General features: G+C 33.9%; 4 protein-coding genes and 5 non-coding genes across 14 annotated transcripts; 5 read left to right on the top strand and 4 right to left on the bottom strand.

Annotated features, from left to right (window-relative positions):
* Window positions 1-623: 623 nt before the first annotated feature.
* Window positions 624-692, bottom strand: T04C9.9. Its single transcript, NR_052347.1, has one exon. It is a non-coding gene; the product is annotated as an Unclassified non-coding RNA T04C9.9 (non-coding RNA).
* T04C9.12 lies at window positions 624-692 on the top strand. Its single transcript, NR_052348.1, has one exon. It is a non-coding gene; the product is annotated as an Unclassified non-coding RNA T04C9.12 (non-coding RNA).
* A 1391-nt stretch (window positions 693-2083) lies between these two features.
* On the bottom strand, window positions 2084-2302 carry T04C9.3 (uncharacterized protein; the record flags this gene model as incomplete). Its single annotated transcript, NM_065903.1, has 1 exon — window positions 2084-2302. The coding sequence occupies one exon, from the start codon at window positions 2300-2302 to the stop codon at window positions 2084-2086; it is 219 nt and encodes a 72-aa protein (NP_498304.1).
* A 3513-nt stretch (window positions 2303-5815) lies between these two features.
* Window positions 5816-11161, top strand: frm-2 (Moesin/ezrin/radixin homolog 1; the record flags this gene model as incomplete). 2 transcript variants are annotated; one of them, NM_001392115.1, is made up of 10 exons in its annotated part: window positions 5816-5904; window positions 8079-8234; window positions 8469-8573; window positions 8629-8753; window positions 8799-8896; window positions 8953-9073; window positions 9570-9819; window positions 9928-10266; window positions 10503-10937; window positions 10994-11161. In NM_001392115.1, the coding sequence occupies 9 exons, from the start codon at window positions 8079-8081 to the stop codon at window positions 11084-11086; spliced, it is 1722 nt and encodes a 573-aa protein (NP_001379896.1). The 2 variants fall into 2 exon arrangements, with proteins under 2 accessions (NP_001379896.1, NP_001040870.1); NM_001047405.6 differs by lacking the exon at window positions 5816-5904 and adding an exon at window positions 6626-6673 and having other exon boundaries at window positions 10994-11086.
* T04C9.10 lies at window positions 7423-7558 on the top strand. Its single transcript, NR_052346.1, has one exon. It is a non-coding gene; the product is annotated as an Unclassified non-coding RNA T04C9.10 (non-coding RNA).
* A 3115-nt stretch (window positions 11162-14276) lies between the features above and the next one.
* On the top strand, window positions 14277-16415 carry mlp-1 (Cysteine-rich protein 1). 4 transcript variants are annotated; one of them, NM_001379735.3, is made up of 4 exons: window positions 14279-14394; window positions 14541-14635; window positions 14966-15045; window positions 16162-16407. In NM_001379735.3, exons 1-4 carry the CDS (start codon window positions 14280-14282, stop codon window positions 16217-16219), a joined length of 348 nt encoding a protein of 115 aa, NP_001367782.1. In that variant the 5' UTR covers window position 14279; the 3' UTR covers window positions 16220-16407. The 4 variants fall into 4 exon arrangements, with proteins under 4 accessions (NP_001263705.1, NP_001367782.1, NP_001360006.1 ...); NM_001276776.3 differs by lacking the exons at window positions 14541-14635; window positions 14966-15045 and adding an exon at window positions 15212-15359 and having other exon boundaries at window positions 14277-14394; window positions 16162-16415; NM_001372606.4 differs by lacking the exons at window positions 14541-14635; window positions 14966-15045 and adding an exon at window positions 15212-15433 and having other exon boundaries at window positions 16162-16415.
* A 15-nt stretch (window positions 16416-16430) lies between these two features.
* Window positions 16431-21529, bottom strand: dct-6. 2 transcript variants are annotated; one of them, NM_001038269.5, is made up of 14 exons: window positions 21486-21529; window positions 21259-21347; window positions 20927-21213; window positions 20780-20877; window positions 20225-20570; window positions 19327-19829; window positions 19046-19168; window positions 18946-18969; window positions 18624-18711; window positions 18030-18375; window positions 17512-17762; window positions 17153-17441; window positions 16992-17107; window positions 16431-16808 (listed from the first exon to the last, which is right to left on the bottom strand). In NM_001038269.5, exons 1-14 carry the CDS (start codon window positions 21524-21526, stop codon window positions 16638-16640), a joined length of 2772 nt encoding a protein of 923 aa, NP_001033358.2. In that variant the 5' UTR covers window positions 21527-21529; the 3' UTR covers window positions 16431-16637. The 2 variants fall into 2 exon arrangements, with proteins under 2 accessions (NP_001033358.2, NP_001033357.2); NM_001038268.5 differs by lacking the exon at window positions 18946-18969 and having other exon boundaries at window positions 16432-16808.
* F25B5.10 lies at window positions 19910-20059 on the bottom strand. Its single transcript, NR_052345.1, has one exon. It is a non-coding gene; the product is annotated as an Unclassified non-coding RNA F25B5.10 (non-coding RNA).
* F25B5.11 lies at window positions 19919-20068 on the top strand. Its single transcript, NR_052344.1, has one exon. It is a non-coding gene; the product is annotated as an Unclassified non-coding RNA F25B5.11 (non-coding RNA).
* Window positions 21530-21690: the final 161 nt, after the last annotated feature.

Raw genomic sequence — 21690 nt, 5'->3', positions numbered from 1 at the left:
CAAGATTGTGTACATAATATTTTTCAAATAAATCTTAAACCTAGGAACCTCCTGCTAATAAGAAAATGTTATAAATATTGGTTGAAGTGAAATCGAGTAAGAAATGAAACTGCAATATAAAAATAACAAAAAGACAAGTATCAGAGCAAACATTGAGCATTCCGATCTTGATCAAATCGGAACCTTTCAAATATTTTTCATTTCGAAAAGTTTCCAGGGCAAAAAAGAATAGAGATAACTTTCTGATTACCTCCAAATATCGAATGAGAAACACTGACGATGCGAAATTTCATGAATGAAATCTTGAAAAGGTTGCTAAAACTTGTAACTAGATGCTAACTGTTTTATGATAAAACGTTACATTCAATGTACAGTTGATGATATGGAATAATCTTATAAACTGTTTTTCAATAATGTATAAAGAAATACGGGAAATTTGAAATTTGTATTCGAACACTGTGGCTGAGATCGCATAATAAAATATAATAACTCATTAGAAATAAAACACTATTAAAAAACTGAAAGTGGGGAAAACCCGAAAACCTAGAGACTCATAAAAAGCGACAAAATGAACACAAAAAGTGTGGGAATATAATATGGAAAAGGAGAGATACTTCGTGTGCGAACACCATTCCGAAATGACATAATAAGGCCAAACCGTCTATCGTCTCTCTTATCTCTACACTCTCTCCGAGTTTTCGGGTCGTGGAGGCAATGGAAGCGCCAAACGGTTAGATCACTTTCCAAATGAACTAGTATTCCGTGAGTTTTCAATGGAAAACGAGAGAGAAAAAGATGCTAATACCCGTCCTCTTTTCCTATGATCATCTGAATACCTGAAACAACGACCCGATCATTATATCGGACTTATAAAACCAAACAAGAGGAGGAGGAAGAAGAGTAAGTGTAAACAATGAGAGAAACTAGATAGTTGCAGGCGTTTTTGTTGGAGGTGAAAGTCTGGAAATCAATTGGTGGAAAGGTGGGATTATAGGTACATGTATATTCCCCAACTATCTCGCTTCCGGTCTGACCATCAAAGTTTTTTATAATACGTAGTCTCAGTTTGTACTGTCATCATTTTGTCTTAAAGTAGAAGATTTTCAAATTAATTGAAATTAGTCAATTTAGATGCATTGAATCTGTGAACCACACAGCAATCACGGAGGTATTGAACTATATTTTACGCGCAATTTTAGTCAATTTGTGACTGGTATCTGGCAATAGTGAAACACGAAAACTTGAACAGCAGAACCACAATTGTTTTCCAATTTCTGAAAAATCTTTCGAACTTTCGAATTGTGATTTTTGTGTTTTAATTTTGTCATCGTAGTGTATTTCTCCTACTGGTAGATCATGGCTAGTGGTGCACGTTTATTAGAGTAAGTACGGTAGTTGTAATCTTCATGAAGTTGTTTGTGCAATGGATCAAATTAAGACAAACAAACATCAATGAAGCTTGTTTTGTTACGTTGATAATTGAGTTAGCCTTCTATAGGGCGAAGAACGTTACTGAAATTCAAAATTTATTAAAAATGTGCTCTCAGATGTGGAACGGGTAGTCAACATTTTAAAAACTACGGTTACGAAGAAATGTTAATAATTACATAGAATAAAATTAAATACGATTCAAAAACTCGAATGTCGAAATGTGGGTAGATCCTCATTAAAATTTTTCATATTCCGTGGTTTTCAAATAATCTTTTCTTTAAGTTTGGAAGTTTAAAAGTGCAGACTTCATGCATAAACTTGGTTATAAGTGTTATTGTCCAAGTACTTCAAGCCTTTTGATCAATTGCTCCGTTGATATATATCTCCTACTCTCTATCATTCATTGATCGCTCATTAATTGTCAGGCCTCTTCCAATTCCATGATCTATCAAATATTTACCTGCGGGGAACCGTCGTCCACTTGGCGCCGCGTCATTCCGCGTCGTTTGCCACCAGCCGCACCATCATCAAATCGCTTTTTTCCACGAAACATTCCAATTTTTATTGATGGCTGCTTGCTAGGCCGTGAATGAATTTAATTGCGAAACGGAAGAAGACGGAAACTGAATTACCTGTGAATAACCTGAAGAATCTAATCCAAAATGTTTTCTTGCATCTGCAGTAGAATCTTCTCCAATTTCGGAGCTTTTCCTATTTGCTCAGACTCTCTCTCTCTCTCTCTCTCTCTCTCTCTCTCTCTCTCTCTCTCTCTTCTCATTCCATCACATTCCATCAACCCAAAAAGCCATTGTTTTGCGGTCCTTTTTTTGTGCCAATTTCTCACTTGTTGAGCCCCCTGTTTGCTCGTCATTGTTTTACCATTCAATTCTTCTCGCCATACACCGTTCCTTTGTACTTTGTTGCTTTTTCTTCAGTCTAAGCTCTTTGACGTGGTGGCGAGTTGTGACGTGGCAGCAGTCTGTTCCATTCTGTTAATTGGAAGTTTTATATGAATGGTATCTAATGGTCGTTTGGTCGTTAAACTGAAACACTTTCCAATTGGAACTTTTTCCGTGAGATTTGCATGAAAACTGGGTCACATATTTGTTACAATTTCTTGCATTAATGAAATTTTTTGTCACAAAGTTTCCCTTCTGATCTTCAATATGTGTACTCTTTTTTCCTATATTTTTTTTTTCCTAAATTTTTTTTTCTAGTTTTTCCTAAATTTATGTTAATTTTTAACAAGAAAACAAATATACGAACCTTCAAGTAGTACAGTAAATCGCCCTACCGTATTTCTCAAAATCTTGGTAATTTAGATTTTGCTGCAAAAGCTTTATTTTTGATGCGTTTAGATTTAGTTTATTGTTGAGGAAACAATTTAGCAGCTGATAGTAACTTCTTACTTCTGAACTTTGTCAATAATATGTCATGAAACTTTCCGAACTTTACACCTAGTCCAAAATGATCTAAATTACAAAATACCGATTCAATTCAGAAATTCTATATGAGAGACCAATTTCAAACTTTCAAAACATATGTTCTTGAAAATTAATAGCACTGGGCCAATATCAAATCAAGCTTCTCCTTTTGTGTGACGTGGTGATTAATCACCGTATATTGCTACATCAATTACACTAATGAGTGTAATATTTTCGAACAGTCAGTTTCTTTTGTTCAGATCATCGTCAGATTATCTTTTCACTTGTAGACACCCAGTATAGACAGATTCATCAAAATAATGCACGGATATCTTTGAATTATACCGACAAATAACATAAAACATCTCCTGTTTCATACATTTTTCTCATAATTTTTATTATCTCCGTCTTCTTCCACTTGTTCATCCATAAATTATGCTGATTTTATCCATGGTTTCCACTTTGCCACACCCAAAAATATTCCTATCAAATCACATTCCCTCTTTTCTTTCTCTCAAATTTCTCTCAATTTGAAAAATGGCAAGAAAAAGTGTCCTTTTAAGGGTTGGAATTTTCGGATTTTTGAATGAAGTTTCTCATTGCCGGTATTAATTTGAATTTATTATTTTTATTTGACGCTTGACAGTTTACAGAGGAGTGCTAAAATATTCGATGAACCACGATAAAAACCAAAAACCAAAATCTTAATTTTACTGGCTGAGCTCATTTCTATATACTAAGTCTACAAAAAAGGCTCACCTACTGCAATGCAAGAATATTGTAACTTCCATATCTCAAATTTCTCTATCGGTTTTTATGTGTGATGCTTTGTAATCAGATACTACTAGAAAGTTGTAAAAGTGTGGTTTTATTTAAAACATCTGCGGTCAGTGTAATGGCTGATGTGAAGGTAGAGTTTTCTTGGAAAAAAACTTAATATTTTGAAGAAATCAGATCAGGTATTGCGGTATTTTAAAAACTGCATCTAATCTTATTAATATTGTCCAAGTGTCCATATGTTACCTACCTAAAATCCTTTGATCTCCCCTTCCCCTTGTTTCATTTAATTCAAAAAACGGTGTGTCCTTTGGTGAGATGTTGTGACCGGGTATTCCCATCTGTTTTCTTCGTACCACCTGCCCCTGTATTCTCTAATTATAATACCTGTCTCTGTGTGTGTGTGTGTGACCACAGACACAGAAGCCATTCATTTCGGATTCATTCCCCACTCAACCACAAACCTACTCATTTACCCGCATAAATTGGTAGAAGAGAACCACAAAATGAGATTTATTTTTTATATTGTACGTACATTTGTATATAGTTTTTGGTCTATGAATTGGTTTTTTTTAACTGTAAAGAATTTTTAGATAATATGCTAAAATAACTTTTTTTGGTTTAAAAACGGCTATTCGATTGTAACTGCACGGACCAACTTTTCCTACGAGACAGAAAAACGGGTGGTCTGAAATGGAGAATTTCATTAACAATCGGCTGCATAGAATTATAAAATCTATATTTTGTAAATATTAGGGAAGTTTCTAGATGATATATGGTAAAAAGCTCAGATCGACGATTTATCTTGTGGCTACCAACCAGTTATAACAGGAGTGAACAGTAATTCATACGATTCCAAAGTTCGAAAAAAAAGTTCACTAGATATACAGTAACCCTTCTGTATACTTTTTTGTCCAATTTTAAACTTTCATTTTCTCTTCAAACATTCTTTCTCTTTTTTCATAAAATCCTTGTTCACCTAAACATCCACTTCTATTCAACAAATACTTTCAACACTCACATGTGGTTAACTATTTCTTTTCTTGACACAGAGTTTCTATTCACTTTTTATTCCTGCGTCTCTACGCGTTTCAATTCTATCTCCTCTCACTCCAAAACTTATTTACCATTTGTTTTCACAGTCATCACTTCCTCAACCCACTCGAATAACATTTGTAATTCTCGCGCACAGTCCCATCCCACTTATTCTTTTCATTTTCGAGGGTCCCATTTCTGTCTAAATCTCTCCACTTCATATACTATTCTCGCATATCCTACCTCCAACTTCTCCACACAGCCGCCTGTCTCTACAACCTTTTCCATCTGTCTTTTCCGCTTTACAAGGCCATTTTTTGACTGATCCATCTCTAAACTCTCCTAGAATCACATGATATCTCGGAGGTGTGGACGTTCCTCTTGATTCGATTAACTCGGCCAAGTTCGTCTTAAGTTATTCTTTTATGATATATCTATTCATTTTTTATTTATTCTCCGAGAAAAAGTTGGATTTTGGTTTTAAATATTTAGCACGAAAATCGAAATTTGGATAACAAATTTCGAATTTCCAAACATCAAAGTTTCTCTACTAGTTAATGCAGGACTAGGAAAAACTAGATTTTTCATTAAAAAAGCAATTGTGATATTAGATTTTTTTCACTTTTCTTGTTTTTACCTAGAAAAAAAATGGGGTTAAAGCTTGTTTTCAAAATTTTCAGCCACTTTTTTAAACTTCCTAATCTAAAGGAATGATTTGAAACTTGTTTTTATAATAACGAATTGTTTATTAGTATTGTTGTACTTTAGTTTAAGTATGATGTACCAATTTGAATAATTGTTGAATCAAACATTTTCACTTTTTCAGTAATTGTATCTATGTACATAAAAATTTTAAAATTAATACTCTATTCAAATGATTTTTTTCAAATTCCAGTTCGTATTTGTAAATTTCCAAATTCTGGAAGATTCGTTCGACCTTTTTTCTAATGTTCTTCTATCTAAAATAAATTGGGATATTAGTATCAATCTTCTCATTTTTTATTATTTTCCTTTTTCAGTTCATGAAACACATACCCCTCCAAATATTTCACAATATGTATTTTTTGTTATTATTTCAGCCGTTTTGCATCGTTCTATTTATTCAACTGATTCTTCTTTTTCCAACTAACCAATTGTCAATCTTGCAGAAAAAACGAACGATATCCGGTGAGCAGCGGCTCGCTGAGCACCTATTTTTTAGAAACATCTGAAAAAGATCAGAGATTGGACTGTAAAAGTAAGTTTTGTTTCGGGTGTATAACCTCATATTTTCGAAAAATTTGAAATTACAATTCCCAATAAAAGTAAGGTTTTTCGAAATTTTCTTTTAAATTATTAATTAACAAAAAAAGTGACAATTATGTACTTTTGTCCAACTATTAATATATCTTAAATATGTTTTATTTGTATTTGAACATTTTGGGGTTAGAACATGCAGCAATGCTCAAAAACTTGTCAACAATTTTTTTTTTCAATTTGACAATTTACCAAAGCTTTTTTTCAATCCCTAGAAGATTCTCGAGATGACCTCCAAGCGAGTCATTTCTTCCTTATTTCTATCAATAGTCATCAGTCATCACTTGCGATTATATCACCCCTTTTCCTCGCTTATCATCTTATCAACACACTCGGTTCACTCAAAATATCAACAGCTTTTAGGACACTTTTCCTCAAAAAATCGACACCCCGTATGTAATACAAATACACACAAAACACGTCGTAACATAAAATTCTGAATCTGAAAATAGGAAAGTAGGTGGAGAAAGGGTACATTAAAAGCAGAAGAAGAATCGAACGAAAAGAAAAAGAGTGATAAGAATAAGAGAAGGGACACACAACACTCCGAGTGTTGCAGCTGATTATCAGTTGTGTCCATTCTTCGTTTTTCACCCTCGAAGAGTCAAACGGCCATTCGACTTTATTTTGAAATTCTAAGTTTTTAACAGAAATTCTTTATTATGTCAAGTGACGAGGAAGATGAGAACTCTCAAAGAGAGCCAAAAGATGTGAGTTTTCGGTTGAATCTAATGCAACTTACCGTCTACCGATTCACCAACTGAATACATCTATGTTTATTTGAGTTGGAAAACTGTCATCTTTAAGCCTACATGCCTGCCTACCACCTATTAAAAGCTTTTTGGCGTGAACATCAGTGTTTGATGCTGCAAAATATAGACTTGAGCACATTAAAATCATGAAGATGTAACATGCAAGCATAAAATATGATTCAAGTAACATTTTGTATGCTCATTGGGTGAGCACACAAAATGGAAAATTGACACAATTGTAGTAAGGTCAGTCGTGCAACATTTAATTGCAAGATTACAACTGCATAGAAAATGCAATTTGAAAAGAGAACTTCAAAAATTCTGTAAGACAGCCAATGTACCGACGCAATAAATCTTATTTTGGTGCAAATGTGTTTTTATAAACCTGTGCCATTTCAAATTTAGCTGTGTCCCTAAGCTTCATTTTGCTCTCTGTATTCTCTTTCGGTGCTCTTTCCAAAAGCTCCACATCTGGTACCTATTGCTCCAAATGAACTCTTTTGCTGACCCTGATGTGCAACAGATGCTTTGCGCGCACACACATGTTACTTTTTTCCAATTCATTTGATTCGGTCGGACACTCACTTTTAGATATTCCCATATACCATTCCCAACAACGACAAAATATAGATAAACATTGATCAAACCTCAAGTTAATTTACGCATCTCTTTGTCTGCGTCTCTACATCTTTCTCGATCTCTTCATCTTTATTTACGTTTGCTCTTCATCTCTGTTCAAAACCGTAACCGGCCAAAAGAGGGAAGAGCAGAGAGATAGAGTGGTTTATAGTGAGACGCAGACATCGGTGCACCGGGCAACCAGCCGGCTCGCCATAAATCGTCGAATTCTATTGATTGACTTTTATTGTATTTCTATTATAAAAAGTTGAATTTCAGAATTGTTTTGTGTTTTACTTTTTACTATGAAGTTATTGCAAGAGCTGATTTGGTAAGAGCCCTCTTACTATTTTTTTTTCAAAAATATGAATTTCGAAACACTAATAAAGTTCATTTCTGATTCGTTTTTGATATAATCATTAGCTTCATTGACGTTTTGGAGTACTGCTCAAAAAATATAGCTCCTAACAAGTGTAACTCTAAAAATTTGGGTTGTGTAAAGTTTTGGTTTTTTTTGAATTTTTTTAATGTGCAAAATTAATCTCTCAATTTTGAAAGTAAAACAAAAACTAAAAGATTTTTTTAAAATTGAAAATATTTTTTGTTTATGAAATATTTTTAAATTAAAATGTTAACCTCTAAAAATACTAATCAACAGTTTCAATTTTTAAAAAAGTCCAGAGCTGTGTGCCAAACAAATCCAGAAGTTGGTTTAAACTCTTAGAAACTCTTTGGTTATTTTCAGATGTCCTGGATGTTGCGAAGTCTATCAGCCAGATTCTCACGGAATCGTCAACAGCAACAGAAGTCACAAACACAGGATGCAAGCTTTGATACGAAAAAGTTTGTTCAGTGCAAGGTGCTTCTGCTTGATGGAGCACATTTAAATATTGTCGTGCCGGTGAGTGGTCTTTTTATTTTTGAAAATAACTGTTATTAAATGTCGGTTCTTGTAGAACTATTTTGGCAAATTAGTGCCTGAAATTCAAAGAAAAATGGAGTCAAAAATCATAGATAAACCTATTGCGAATAAAAAAAGTGGCAAAATGTGTTGCATATGCAGATTAATTATTTTTTAAAAAGTTTTTATAATTCTCGAACATCCATTCTAGTATCTCAAAATATAAATTTTCAGAGAAACGCTGTAGGAAGTGAACTTTACGAAGAAGTATTCTACTCGCTTGACCTAGAAGAGAGGGACTATTTTGGCCTGCAGTACACAGATCCATTCAATGTTCAGGTATTCATTTAATTATTTCTTTATTTTATTTTTTCAAACCTTTTTATATTTCCAGCACTGGCTAGACCCTACAAAAAAAGTTGCAAAACAAGTGGCAATTGGACCTCCATTTACTCTTCGGTTTCGTGTTAAATTCTTTACTTCGGAACCTTCTAGCAATTTGAAAGAAGAGCTTACAAGGTATACTTAATCAGTAATGTATTTTTTTAAAATAAATTTCTGCAGGTATCAATTCTTTTTGCAAATAAAACAAGATATCTCCTCAGGACGTCTGCAATGTCCACATCAGTTAGCAATTGAACTAGCTGCTTTTGCACTTCAATGTGAGTTTTTTTTCAATTCTAAAAAAATTAAGCATTTTAAACATAAAAAATTTCAGCAGAACTAGGCGATTACAACCCAGAACTTCATACAGCCCTCTTTATCTCAGAATTTCGATTTCATCCGGAGCAAGATGAAAAAATGGAAGTCGAGATATTGGAGAGGTACAAAGCGTGCCGGTAAGTTTTTTTGTTATAAAATTAAAAAAAAGATTGTTAGAAAACTTTACAGCACATGTAAAATATAGTCTAAAAATTTAAAAACTGGAAAACCTTTTAGAGTTTGATATTACTTTCCCGAAAATGTCAATTTTTGAAATGCATTATATTGTTCTGGTATTTGCCAGAAATCAATATTCTAATCAGTGTGAAACCCGGGATTTTCTGCTGGATCAAATTAGAGGACACCTGAAAGTTGAGAGAAACTTGGTTAGACGTAAATATTTCAATCAGGAAATTGACTATTTGAGAATCAAAACTACATAGATACAATTTTAAATTTGATAACAAATGTTTGATAATTTCAATCTTAAAGAACAAAAAATACACTTATTTGAAAATTGCAGTATTTGCCTAAGTTTCAAATAAAAACATTTCGGACAGAAAAAAATTACCTAATTGGTTTTATTTTCAATTTCATGCTTCTCAATCTAAAAACTAAAATAACATTTTTCAGTGGACAAACTCCGGCTCAAGCGGAGTTGAACTACTTGAATAAGGCACGATGGATTGAAATGTACGGAGTAGATATGCATATTGTAGAAGGAAAAGATGGAAATACATATCGATTGGGTTTAACTCCACAAGGAATGCTGGTATTTGATGGTCCACAGAAAATTGGACTCTTTTTATGGGAAAAACTACAAAAATTGGATTTCAAAAATAAGAAAATTACACTGGTTGTCGAGGAGGATGCTGATCAATCGGTGAGTTTTTTTAATGAAAAGTTTAATGAAGATTAGAGTAGCAGTTTTGTACAATTTATTAATTGAAAAAAATGTGCAAAATAACTTTAAAAATAGTAACTTTTTCAGAACAATGGCCAAATCCAGCTGCACACGTTCGTTTTTCACTTGACGTCTGAAAAAGCGGCAAAACATTTCTGGAAATGTGCCATCGAGCAACACGCATTTTTCCGCCTCAAATCTCGCCCAATCCAAGCGAATCGCAAAATTCAGTTCTTCCGGTTAGGAAGCACATTTAAGTATAGAGGCAGGACAGAATATGAAACAATTCATAAGGAAGGAGCAAGATTATCACGAAGACAATCATGCTCATTTGAAAGAAGACCTAGTCAGAGATATGGTCCACGGCAAAGTCATGTGACAAATGCACAAATTAGGGATGCAAAGAGAGCTGAAATGAGGCAACAGGTACATTTCACGCTAAAAATTCAACAAAAATTGGAGTAATTATTTAGAGTTTATTTTTCGATTCATGAAACATTTGGCATCGATCTAACGTTCAATTTTAAATTTTGCTCACTAGTCAGTTCAAAAGGTTTAACCTATCATTTTTGGAAAGTCGGATACAATTTTTTAAAAAACTTAAAAATTTTTTAATTTCTGAATTAGCTTAAACTCAAAAATGCAAACAAACTTTTTTCCAGATAATTGAGCAACAAAGAGCCAATGATCAACAGCGAACCCATGCAAAATCAGATCCAACTTCTCCACATTCAATAATTCAAAACGTTCCATTACCAACATCTCCAGACCTCAAAAAACCAGTAAACAACAGTAATCCATTTATTTCGGATCCTTTAACACCTTCATCATCATCATCATCATCCTCTCATAATCTGTCACATGTAACTAAAATAACAGTTGGAACAATTGGAAATCTCGATACTCCATCATCTTCTGCTGCCCCATCTTCATATATTCCACGTCCAGTTGTCTCAACATCCACATCATTCTCACATCCGCCACCACTTCCAGCTCATCAGTCAAATTCGAAAATTCCCAGAATGAGCAGTGCATCGGAGCAGCGGAAGAGCTCACAACCTCCACAACCAGCTGTTCGAATGCAGACTCAATTTGAAGTAAGTTAAATTTATTGATGGACAGTATGTTTTCAAATACTCCATAAACTTTCCAGGAGCCACGAAAATATTCACAAAATGGATGTGCTCCGCCATCTCGTATTGTTCCCCCAATGCAACATCAACGGAGAATTGTCACAGACTTTTGATAATGTATTTACATTTGCAGCCTTTATTTTGTTGTTTTCAGTCATTTTTCATATAATGAAATGATTTTCTTTCTTATAACATTTTCAGATAATTTCTAATCGCACTTTATAAAATGATACAAAAATTTCGTATTTTCTCGAAAAACCCAAAAACTCCGGCTCCTGCCTGAAAAGTGCTAGAGTCTTCTAATCTGGTCACTCTTTTCATTCCACGTGTGTCTATTTGCACCGGCTCGAGTGCAATCGGGATATTCCCCTCTGAAATCCAGTCCCTCCATCCTGTTTTCTCTCACTCATTTTTTCACTTTTTTGCATTTTTTCCACCAGAGAAACTATTTGTCTTCATTCTCCTTCCTTTCCTCCTCCAACAAAATCTTATGCTCTCCCGCCACCCCCACTCACTACACAAACACTGACGATCGTTTTGAGCACAGCCAATTTCTTTCCGATTTTCGATCAATTCAGACTGTGTTCTGTGTAAGTACTTTGCCCTCCTTCCCTTCACTGGACTTCATCTGAAGCCACCACTTCCACACGTTATCCTGAATTTGAATGTGGAATGTTTGGAAAAGTGATGATGATTGTATGATAACTATCGAGAGACGTAGACATAGAGATATCTCCGATCCACTAATTGGAACCAGAGACTGACTGACTGACCCCCCTCATCAACTCTCTTCACTTCACCACACCTCCCGATTTTTATTACATTTTTGTGTGACCTCCCTCCCGGGCGCTAGTACACTTTTAGGTCGTGGTCCCCCATTTTTACACCTTTACACTTTATCGGAATATCTGCGCAGATATTGGCTATTGTAGGGCTTTCGAGTAAGCAAATAGCTTACTAGGCAACTCTGATATAGAGGTTTTATGGTTGCATAAGCATGAAATTATAGGCTCTTCCAAGAGTTTCTTGATCTCTTGGCGGTCTTTTCTGTTGTCATATTCTTTTGTTTCAAATTGCCCGATGTTATACAAAACAGTGCCAATTTTCAATGCGAGCAGCGGTCTTCTTGTAGTCAGGGTTTTAGTGCTCTCAGCAATTTCTTAAATAATTTGTTTTTAATTCAAGGCTGCGGTGGCCCTTCTCCAAAGTTATAGTTCTTTCCCAATTAAATTCTAAATGTTAAGTGTTTTTGTGTGAAAATTCCTCATATATTGTTACTTTCTGATTTTGTTTTTGCCATCATATCTTGATTACCTTCTTTCCTTTTGGCAGTTGTTCATTTCATTCATTTCTTCCCCCCGTTCGTCATTTCTTCCTTTTCGCCCCCATTCCTGTAACTTTTCTCATTGGCTCTTCCTTACTGCTCTTTGAGCATCCTTGTGTAATTCTTTGACAGATAGAAGGACGGGAAACCAACTGTTCTTCTCATTCTCTACTCACCCAAATCACTTCGTACTCTTTTAGTTACCCAGAAAGTTCTTATTTTTCCTTTTAGTTGACGTTTATTTTGAAATATTCCAAAAAGTATGATGGCTTCAGAAACGATGAAATCTTAGAATTTAATTTTTAAAATCTTTTATGAAATTTTCGAAAAAATTCTTTGTGATTTTGTTAACCTAGTTTTCAAAAAAGTATAAGAGAGTATATAAATTTTAAAATGGCTGGGGAAAATAAAGACTAGATAAACGAGTAGTTATTACCTACCAAATTTTTTTTTTGAAAATCCAGCCTGATCGAAAATTTTTGCGGCTGAAAATGTAGTAAAGATTTCATTGAAAACACTACTGCAGAAAAAAAAACTATAAAAAATTGTTCAACTGTGGCCACTGATCTTCAGAAAATATTTTTTCAGATTTTCATAGGGATTCGTCTTCTTTCAAAATTATTTTGGTAGGTGATTACTCTAACTACTTCTAGTTAGACCAAAACAGACCGGATTGAAAAAAAATTGCAAAATTAAAATACAGGTTGCAAACCAAGTTCCACTTCTTGAAATAAATGAAAAGTATTCTTGAAAATCAGAATTTCTAATATCTCCCAGAAAAAATCCAAAAAAAAACGTTTTTCATGTTCAACTTTTCCCCAATTCGTCATCCAAATTTTTTTCCTTTTTGACATTTTCCTTCTTTTTTGGAACAAAAACAATTTCATTTTATTGTTTTCAATATATATTTTTCTTCAAAAAATATTTTTCCGTTTTTTTCTTTTCCATGAATGCTCTTCTCCCGACAGAAACAATACAATGTTTTGTTGTGCTTTTCGATGATTAAAACGTACCGAAACATGGGCGGTACATTGTATTTCTTTGCTTTTTCCTCTTTTCTCTGGCTACTACAATCTTCCGAGAGAGAGCTCTCTCCCACTTTCTGAAATAATAAATAGAGCAAATAGGCATTATTTGTAAGCTTGTTTCACCTACGGGCTCGGTGAGCACTAATATTTCTTTGAAATTCTTTCAAATAAACTTGAAAAATAGGTTGTCTTGTTTGTTTCAAGTTTCAAAAGATTAAATTAGTTTTGGAAAATTAGGAATTTAGGAAAATGTTTCGAAAAAATTTATAATAATTCGGAAATTAAAAAAAAAATTTTTCTTCATCACGAGTTTCAGATTTATAGAAAACCTATTTATAGTCTCAAAAAATTGTTCAAGTTTTGGTAAAAATCAAAATATATAGTTTTTGAATTTTTATAATTTTAGATTTGTTTTTAAGATTATTTTACTACAATTAAGAAACAAAATTGTTGTCCGTCTAAGTTTCAGTTCTAAAAACCAGCTTATTTGGAAAATCTGAAAATTTTCACTAATATTTTAGATTTGAAATTTTTAAAGCTTTCAAATTTTTTGAGAAAGTTATTCAACAATTTGTATTTTCTGGTTTATTCTCAGACAATTGCAGATTTCAAAAAAAGTTGCTGTAAATTTTGGATAAACCCAAAAGTTGTTAACATTTTTACATTTCTTTTTCAAACGAACAATTCCCTTAATGTTTGCCACGTCGCTCTTGAAATGTGTTGAAAGCCCACAGCGCCAGGTGTCTCCCAGATTTCAAACTTTTTTTTCCATCATCCTAATAATTGTAACAGAATGACGAAACCCCTCAAGTCCCGCCCATTGAGTCACCTTACAGATCCCGCCCACACCATTTTCAAAGTTTCTTCGTATTTACTTTTGGTTTCTGTTTGAGTTTAATTTCAAAATGTTTTCACCTTTGATGTTTCCCAACTTTAAGATAAATTAATTCCAGAATGCCATTCAAGCCTGTGGAGCACCCAAAATGCCCGAAGTGCGGCAAAAGTGTGTACGCCGCAGAGGAGATGTCCGCCGGCGGATACAAATGGCACAAGTTCTGCTTCAAGTGCAGTGAGTTTTAAAGAATTTAATAATTTAATAGAATCTCTTAGTGAATAAGAAATAATGGTTCTGTGATTCCCTATTCCCCCCAAATGCTTCATGTTAACTCGTCCTTGTATTCGTCTTGTCTTTTAATGTGTTTTTGTCCTATTCAGGTATGTGTAACAAATTATTGGATTCAATGTCATGCTGTGAACATCAAGCACAACTCTTCTGTAAGCAGTGTCATTGCAGGCGATATGGGCCAAAGGTATGCAATTTATTAATTGGAAATTAAAGCTAAAATAGTTAGGCCTAGGCCTGCCTACCGCATATTTTTTTACACTTTGAAATGAACTCAGATGTCGTGTTATATTAACGCATTTTACATCACAATTAAAATGTTAATTGGAGAAAATCGAAGAGCCACAAGACTTTTCGAGATTTAAATTAAACGTTGCTCAACATTTCAAACATATTAGTTAGAATAGAGATTTGGCAAGTCTCGAAATTTTGAAATACATTTTTTGCAATTTTCGGAAGATTTTATGAAAAAAAGAAAAAATAGCATAAAGCTGGCTAAATTCAATTATAATTACAGGGAATCGGTTTCGGAATCGGCGCCGGATCATTGACAATGGATACTGGAGAACAATTTGGAAATACTGAAGTTGATATGACGTTAGTCAATGTTTCATGTTTTAAAACATGTTTATGTGTTTTAATAACGTTAATTCCTCCGCAAATTCCCTGCTCAATGTACTAACCATTTCTTCAATCACAGAGCCATTTCTATTTCTTTTTCTCTAAATCTCTCTTACTCAATGAATCCCTCTTTCTCTCACAGACATGTGCAACAAGCTTCTCGACTCGTGCACTGTTGCTCCGCATGAGGCAGAACTCTACTGCAAACAGTGCCACGGACGCAAATTCGGACCAAAGGGAGTCGGATTTGGACTTGGTGCTGGATGCTTGACAACTGATTCCGGAGAAAAGTTCGGTGGATCCAAACAGACGTAATCGAAAGAAAAACATTGTTATCAATCTCAAAAACTCGTCAGGGGATAAGGTGTCGGATAGTTGTGGTGTTATTGGTTTTGCAGTTACTAACTTTTAGAAAAATTAACTAAAATTAATTTATCGACACTATACTTTAATAATGGCAACCATGACCTCGGGTCCTGGCACGAGCGAAACTTTTCAACTACGATAGGTGCGAATATCTCGCAAAATGCTCTTTTTTAGGTTTTGAATAGTTTTTTATTTCCAATATATAAACTAGGTATATTAAAACTCTCCAAAAAAAACCTGAAGTACGAAAAATATAGTTAATATCGGTGTAAGATTGTGAAATAAAATAATAAAAATCTACACTACTCGCGGCTACGGTAGCTAAAAAGTCTTGATCGTGGAAGGACCCGAAACCCATTTTTTTTCAAAACAACACAATTAAATGTGAGAAACCCTTATATTTTTACTTTTGTTTGTGGAACTTTCATATTTTTCACATACGTTCACCTAACGAACAACTAACCCGGCGTTGCATCAATCCTAACATTTTTGTCTTGAAATAAGAAAAATATTAACAAGAATACGGTATTTCAAAGGATCTTTAAATCACTTTGGGCGACAAATATGATGTATTGAGTACTGTACAAACACCGACTAAAATGATCATGATCAACGCTCAAAGTTTTACTTTTATTATTACCTAACTTTTCAGGTTTTTAATACCGTAACAATGTTTTATTTTCATATTTCCTGATAATATTTAAAATTAAAATTCCAAAATTTCAGCAATCGTCCTATGACAGCCGAGGCATTCACCGCACCAATCAATCCTTCCCATAGCTGAACTTTCTCTTTCACTTTTCAATTTTTATTCAATTTTCTATAATATTCCTCAATTGCTAAAATTTTCAACTTTTTAATTGGACATTTCTCAATTATTACTATTATTATTATTATTATTACTCTAATAATGACATTTTCAAATAATTGAATACCCCTGGTACTTTCGTTCCTACTAATAAATATTGTTAAGCTTCAAATTGTTAAAATTTCAAAAAATAATAATTTTATTTCAGAAAAACAAAACAAATAAAAAATTAAAAAAAGGCACTGAAAATTATCACAACTGAACTCAAAATGCGATTAGAATTTTCTTAAATACACGTTTGTGATCCCACACAATGACCCGATGCAAAATGCAAAAATTAACCAAAAAAGCTAAAAACTGAAATTGTGTAATTGAGCGAAATTAAATTAAATTTTCAATTAAATTCAAAATCTCTGAAATTATCCATTCTCTTACGATCTTCAATTGAAAGTTTTTCGTTGGAAATTCCACGACCGTAAACTAAAAATTCAAAATACTTGTATGAGACAAACTCGAATCCGATTGGCTGGCTCATTGAGTGTTCGTGAGCAACTATGAAGTCGTGCTGAAATTTTTTTTTAATTTGAAAACACACACACATATTCAAATGAATTTCGTATAAAATAAAATCAGTTAGCATGAAAACGTTTCTTCCAAATCGTAAGTTTTAAAAATATTTTTTAACCATGAATTTTGTATTTACTGCAAAATAGATATTAATATAATTTCTCTAAAAATAGTAACCAACCTGTTCAATTTTAGAGGCTGTGACAAGAACTGTATGAATAACAATGTGATGAGCTGTCAATGAATGAATAAATAATCTTGTGCCACATGAAGTCTTTGATGCTCTTGTTCGTAGACCTGAACATTACTTTTTCTTATTTTATTTCTACATTAAATTCTCACTCATAACAATTCTATCATTCAATCCCTTGTGCCAATCATCAACAGTCCCCACTAAATCAACAGCTCCATTTCCTTTTTCTTCATAAATTGAAAGACGATCATCAGCAAATCCAAGAAGTAGATATCCTTCAGCTCTTTCCATTGAGGTTACCGAAGATGATAGTTTCAATAATTGCATTCTTTCACTTTTTAGTTTCTTTTGTTGATGACGATCAAGATCATTCCAGATTTGAAGAGTTTTAGCACAACTTACATAGCATCCCATTGGTCGACCGTGAAAGCAGATCATCTGAAAATTGACAATAAAATTGCCTAATTATCAAGACTAAATGTCTCAAAAATTCAAAAGAATTACCCACATTTTGAACATTAAAAAGAGGCTCAATTTGAGCGATGAACTTCTCCTGAACATTAAAATCGTGTTGTCCAGTGAGGAGTGCCACGTATGTTCGAATAGCCTTATCAGCAAATCCAACAGCATAACGAAGTTTACATGGAAGTTGACGGTACTGCATACTTGGATCCAGAGACACATTTAGTACTTCTATCGGATGTCCATTCTCATCTTCAGCTCGTGATTCGCCAAGATCGTGAAGACCGATAAGGCTTTCTGGAATCAAAAGTACAACTTGATCGTTTATAAAATGGAAAAGGGTTTTTCAGATATAATACATAGTACATTTAAACATAGTATTAATAACAGCTATTTAAAACAAAAATAACGACAAGATTACTTTTTACTTTTAAAATTATTGTTAGTAGATTTTGAAGTTTAAACGGTTTTATGGTTGATTTCAAATTTTTATATGCTTCTTCTAATGAGAAAAAAGGAAAGTTTAATAAAAATCAACTATGAAAAATCAACTTTAAAACGAACCTTCAGCATACTGCAAAACCTTCAATCGAACAAAAGTATCACTTGCAACAACTGCAAATGCACCTCTCTCATCAACTGAAAATGGAGTAACTGCAATTGCATGTGCACCACCTGTATGGTGTGTAACTCTGTGCCATCTCTCTTGATCTTTTTCCGAAACAACAATTTCTGTGTCAGTGCAATGAAGTGCTAGAAGGGATTCCCCAGTTGCCAATAATTTGATACAATTTACGGATCCTGACGAAATAGGATGAGCCAAAATACTGCTTGCCACAACAAAATGTTCATAATTTGATGCAAAATCAAATGATAAATGTAGAAGACCTCCAGTTACACTTCCCAAAATCTGAGAAAAACATTCATGGGAATTGGTATTTCTAATTTTAGGAAGTTGCCACATTTGTCAGCTTCTCGGTTCACTTAAAAGTATTCAGAAATGTTTCAGTATCAAGATTTCAAAATTATCAAAACTAGACAACAATTATGCTATGAATTGATAATTTTCCCATAAGACCACAATCATGGAGATCTAGGCTGCCAGATTCCAAGTTTTCAGTAAAAAAGTTTGGAATCAAGTCTCAAAAAATTGCTCACCATTTGATGTGGTTCAACGAGAATCGAAGAAATACTGTCGAAAGTGGGAAGTTGAAGTTGATTTCCAGCATCCAAGTACCTCTTTTCTCTGAAAAATATAACTATAATATTAGTTGCTCGAAAATAAGGCGTTAAATTATTGTTTGGGAAATCATGAAAATTAAAAAGATATGTTTTGGCGTTTGTTTGAAACTTTGAAAACTTATTATAAAACAAAATAAATACTGGAAAATCATGCTTATGGGAGGTAAACTGAATGATAGAAGTGGGTGGAGGGAAAAGTTGGCGATAAAAGTTTAGTTCAAGTATAGTACGTTCCTACCCTTTTCCAGCTTTTGGGCGGTTTCTGTAATTTTAAATTGGGGTTTTTTTCATTTTGCGCGCAGAAAATTAGTTTTTATAATTGCTGAAACAAGTTTTACCTGTAGAAATACGTCGGGAAAACATTATTCTGATCTGCTACGTAGACACCTTCAGCGGATTTCATTGCACAGGCCGCAGTGAGACACGTGGCAAATGATGCATCCAAAGAAATGGAGGCCACTCTGAAAATTATGGAAAATTTTAGAGTAAACTTTGAAAAAAAAAAATTACATTATGTATAGTTTAAAAATAGTTTTCGGAATTTATTTTATTTTTATTGTGGCAATTTTAATTAATTTTTCACACTTTGATACTTTCCAAAATAATTTGAAAGTCTTACCGTTTCCCCTTGCGTGGATAAATGGCCATCGTTGTAAGACCCGAAAGACAATATAAAGTGATATCTCGGCTCTGCGCATCCAACACAAAATGAGTGAATACATCCTTTTTGTCACCTCGATGCTCAAATATATTCTGACTAATAATCAATCTCATATCCTTTGCTGCTTCTGAGCAACCATTTAATTGATCGATTATCTGATCAATTTTCTGTTCCCATACATCCGAATGTTTCTTGATTTGATCACTATTCACTTTTGCAATAAGTTCTTCCACTACCATTTGTTTCTCTTCCACAGCAATCCAGCTTTTCCCAATAAGATTCTGATTTCCAGTTCTTTCAACTTCTTTGCACAACTGTTCAAGTTTCTCAAGCTCACTCAGCTCATCCACCAGAAGACTAATCATTTGCTCAATTTGATCATTCATGTCAAGTGCGGATTTTATTATTGTGATCAGTTTTCGGAGAGAAGTCAAACGTTGTGAGACCCGTTCACAGCGAATCTGAAATTATGCTTTGTGATTTGTAATCAAGGGTGTCAATTCCCGTTTCCCGTTTTTCCCGTTTTCCCGTTTTTAAAAATTTCCCGGGAACGGGAATTCCCGTTGTCCCGTTTTTCAAATTTTCACGGGAACGGGAATTCCCGTTGTCCCGTTTTTCAAATTTTCACGGGAACGGGACATTTTCCCTCATTTTTTGGTTTGTAGTTCGTTGTTCCAACACATCGCAACTTCTTTTTGTGAAGCATGACGTCACGCATTTTGCATACTTCGAAATTAGTATGACGTCACCCGTTCGAAAAATGGTGTTGCAATTTTTCGAGATTGAAAACAAGAAAGTGATTGTAAGCAAAGTTGGGATTGTTTCATAAATATTTTAGTATTAATTAAAAACCTACAGATTGATTCTTGAACTCAATCTTCAATTTGGCAAAATCGTCGTTCGTAGTGTCTCCTTCGACAACTTCTTCCTCTGCCACTAACTTATCAGACAAACTCTTTGAAGTAGTAAGCATATCTTCTCTCCGTTGTTTTTCAGTATCCTCGAATTTTTGAATTCTTCCAATTTCTTCAAAAACAACATCCAAAAGAACGCTTAAATTGTTTCGATTCACTGCGACTCTCTTCACTAGAAGCATATCATCGTACTGCTCATGAACCACTCCAACCCGTACAAAACCATCGTAATATGCCACGTGGAGAAGTCCCGAGTCCCTCCAGAGAAGTCCACTGGTAATTGGGCGACTGAAAAAATTAGCATTTGAATAGATTAATCTTGGTCCCTGGATATGTGTGAGATTAAATTTTCAACAAGCCCCTGATATCTCAGGGATAGTACATAGATTGCATGAGATTAATTCGATATCAGGTTAGTGCTTAGAAATTCGGTTGCCGCTAGGTTACTGTAGGATCGAAAGATACTCTTTACAATTTTTAAAATTCTAAGAACTCACTTGCATCGGAAAGCTTGAATACATTGAAAGTGTGTTGATGTATGAGCACAAAATGAATAATGGAAGATGCCGGTCTCTAGAAGAAATACTAGAAGAAGCTGAAAATATTTCTTTCTCATTTTTACTGTTTATTCCCTTATTTCTAACCTCAGTGTTTGAATGCTTCTCTGCATTTACAGCAATAATCTTTCCAGGTAGTTTCAGAATTCTGCTCTTGGAAACCGTCGAACTCTCGAATAATTCAACAGATTGCACAATTGACACGTGGTAGTCTCCATTGACAATGACATCTTCGGTTCCTTCAATTGGTTGAATTAGTCGGACGACGTCATTTGATCCGAACACCACGACATTTGTAACTCTGACAGGGAGACATGTATGTTGTGATCGTTCCAGTTCTAGTGCATGAATTACTTCAATGTCTCCGCCGCAACCTAGATTATTTGGTAAATTTGGATTTTAATAGAAATTCAATGTACCTGACAGAAGCCTCCCATCATCTTGATGCCTAAAAAGTGCGCCTCTAATCCTGTACGATGGATGCTCCAGGGCATACCCAGTCATGGATCTGTACAATTATTTAACCTTATATTGAAATAAATCCTAGGACATATCACAAATTTCTATTTTAAAGTAGGTTGTGTAATTCTTGGAATCAGATTTCAAATATTCAATTAGTTAAACTATTTTCAATTAATAAACTCACCGTTGTTGAAAATCTTGATGCGAAGTTGTAGATTCAATCATACCCTGAATCATGGCAGATATTAGATTTTAGTAATAAAGTTTTGAGAAAAGTAATAGCAACGCAATTAGTTTCTGATGAACGAAGAGAATAAGAGAATCGGTGGGATATTAAATACTACAACATAATACGCCAGAGACATGGTGTCGAAAAGAATTACGATGAG

Source organism: Caenorhabditis elegans, chromosome III (genome assembly GCF_000002985.6).
Source record: "Caenorhabditis elegans chromosome III".
Classification (NCBI taxonomy): domain Eukaryota; kingdom Metazoa; phylum Nematoda; class Chromadorea; order Rhabditida; family Rhabditidae; genus Caenorhabditis; species Caenorhabditis elegans.
This window is presented reverse-complemented; position numbering and strand designations above follow the sequence as displayed.

Excerpts from the sequence above, each read along its gene's own strand:
- mlp-1 (NM_001379735.3), top strand. The coding sequence starts at position 14,280 with ATGCCATTCAAGCCTGTGGAGCACCCAAAATGCCCGAAGTGCGGCAAA. Across the intron at positions 14,395-14,540 it reads CAAGTTCTGCTTCAAGTGCA|GTATGTGTAACAAATTATTG; the intron begins GTGAGTTTTAAA and ends TGTCCTATTCAG. Across the intron at positions 14,636-14,965 it reads GCAGGCGATATGGGCCAAAG|GGAATCGGTTTCGGAATCGG; the intron begins GTATGCAATTTA and ends TTATAATTACAG.
- dct-6 (NM_001038269.5), bottom strand. The coding sequence starts at position 21,526 with ATGATTGAATCTACAACTTCGCATCAAGATTTTCAACAACG. Across the intron at positions 17,763-18,029 it reads GGTTTTGCAGTATGCTGAAG|AAAGCCTTATCGGTCTTCAC; the intron begins GTTCGTTTTAAA and ends TTTTGATTCCAG. Across the intron at positions 17,108-17,152 it reads GAATGATAGAATTGTTATGA|GTCTACGAACAAGAGCATCA; the intron begins GTGAGAATTTAA and ends AGTAATGTTCAG.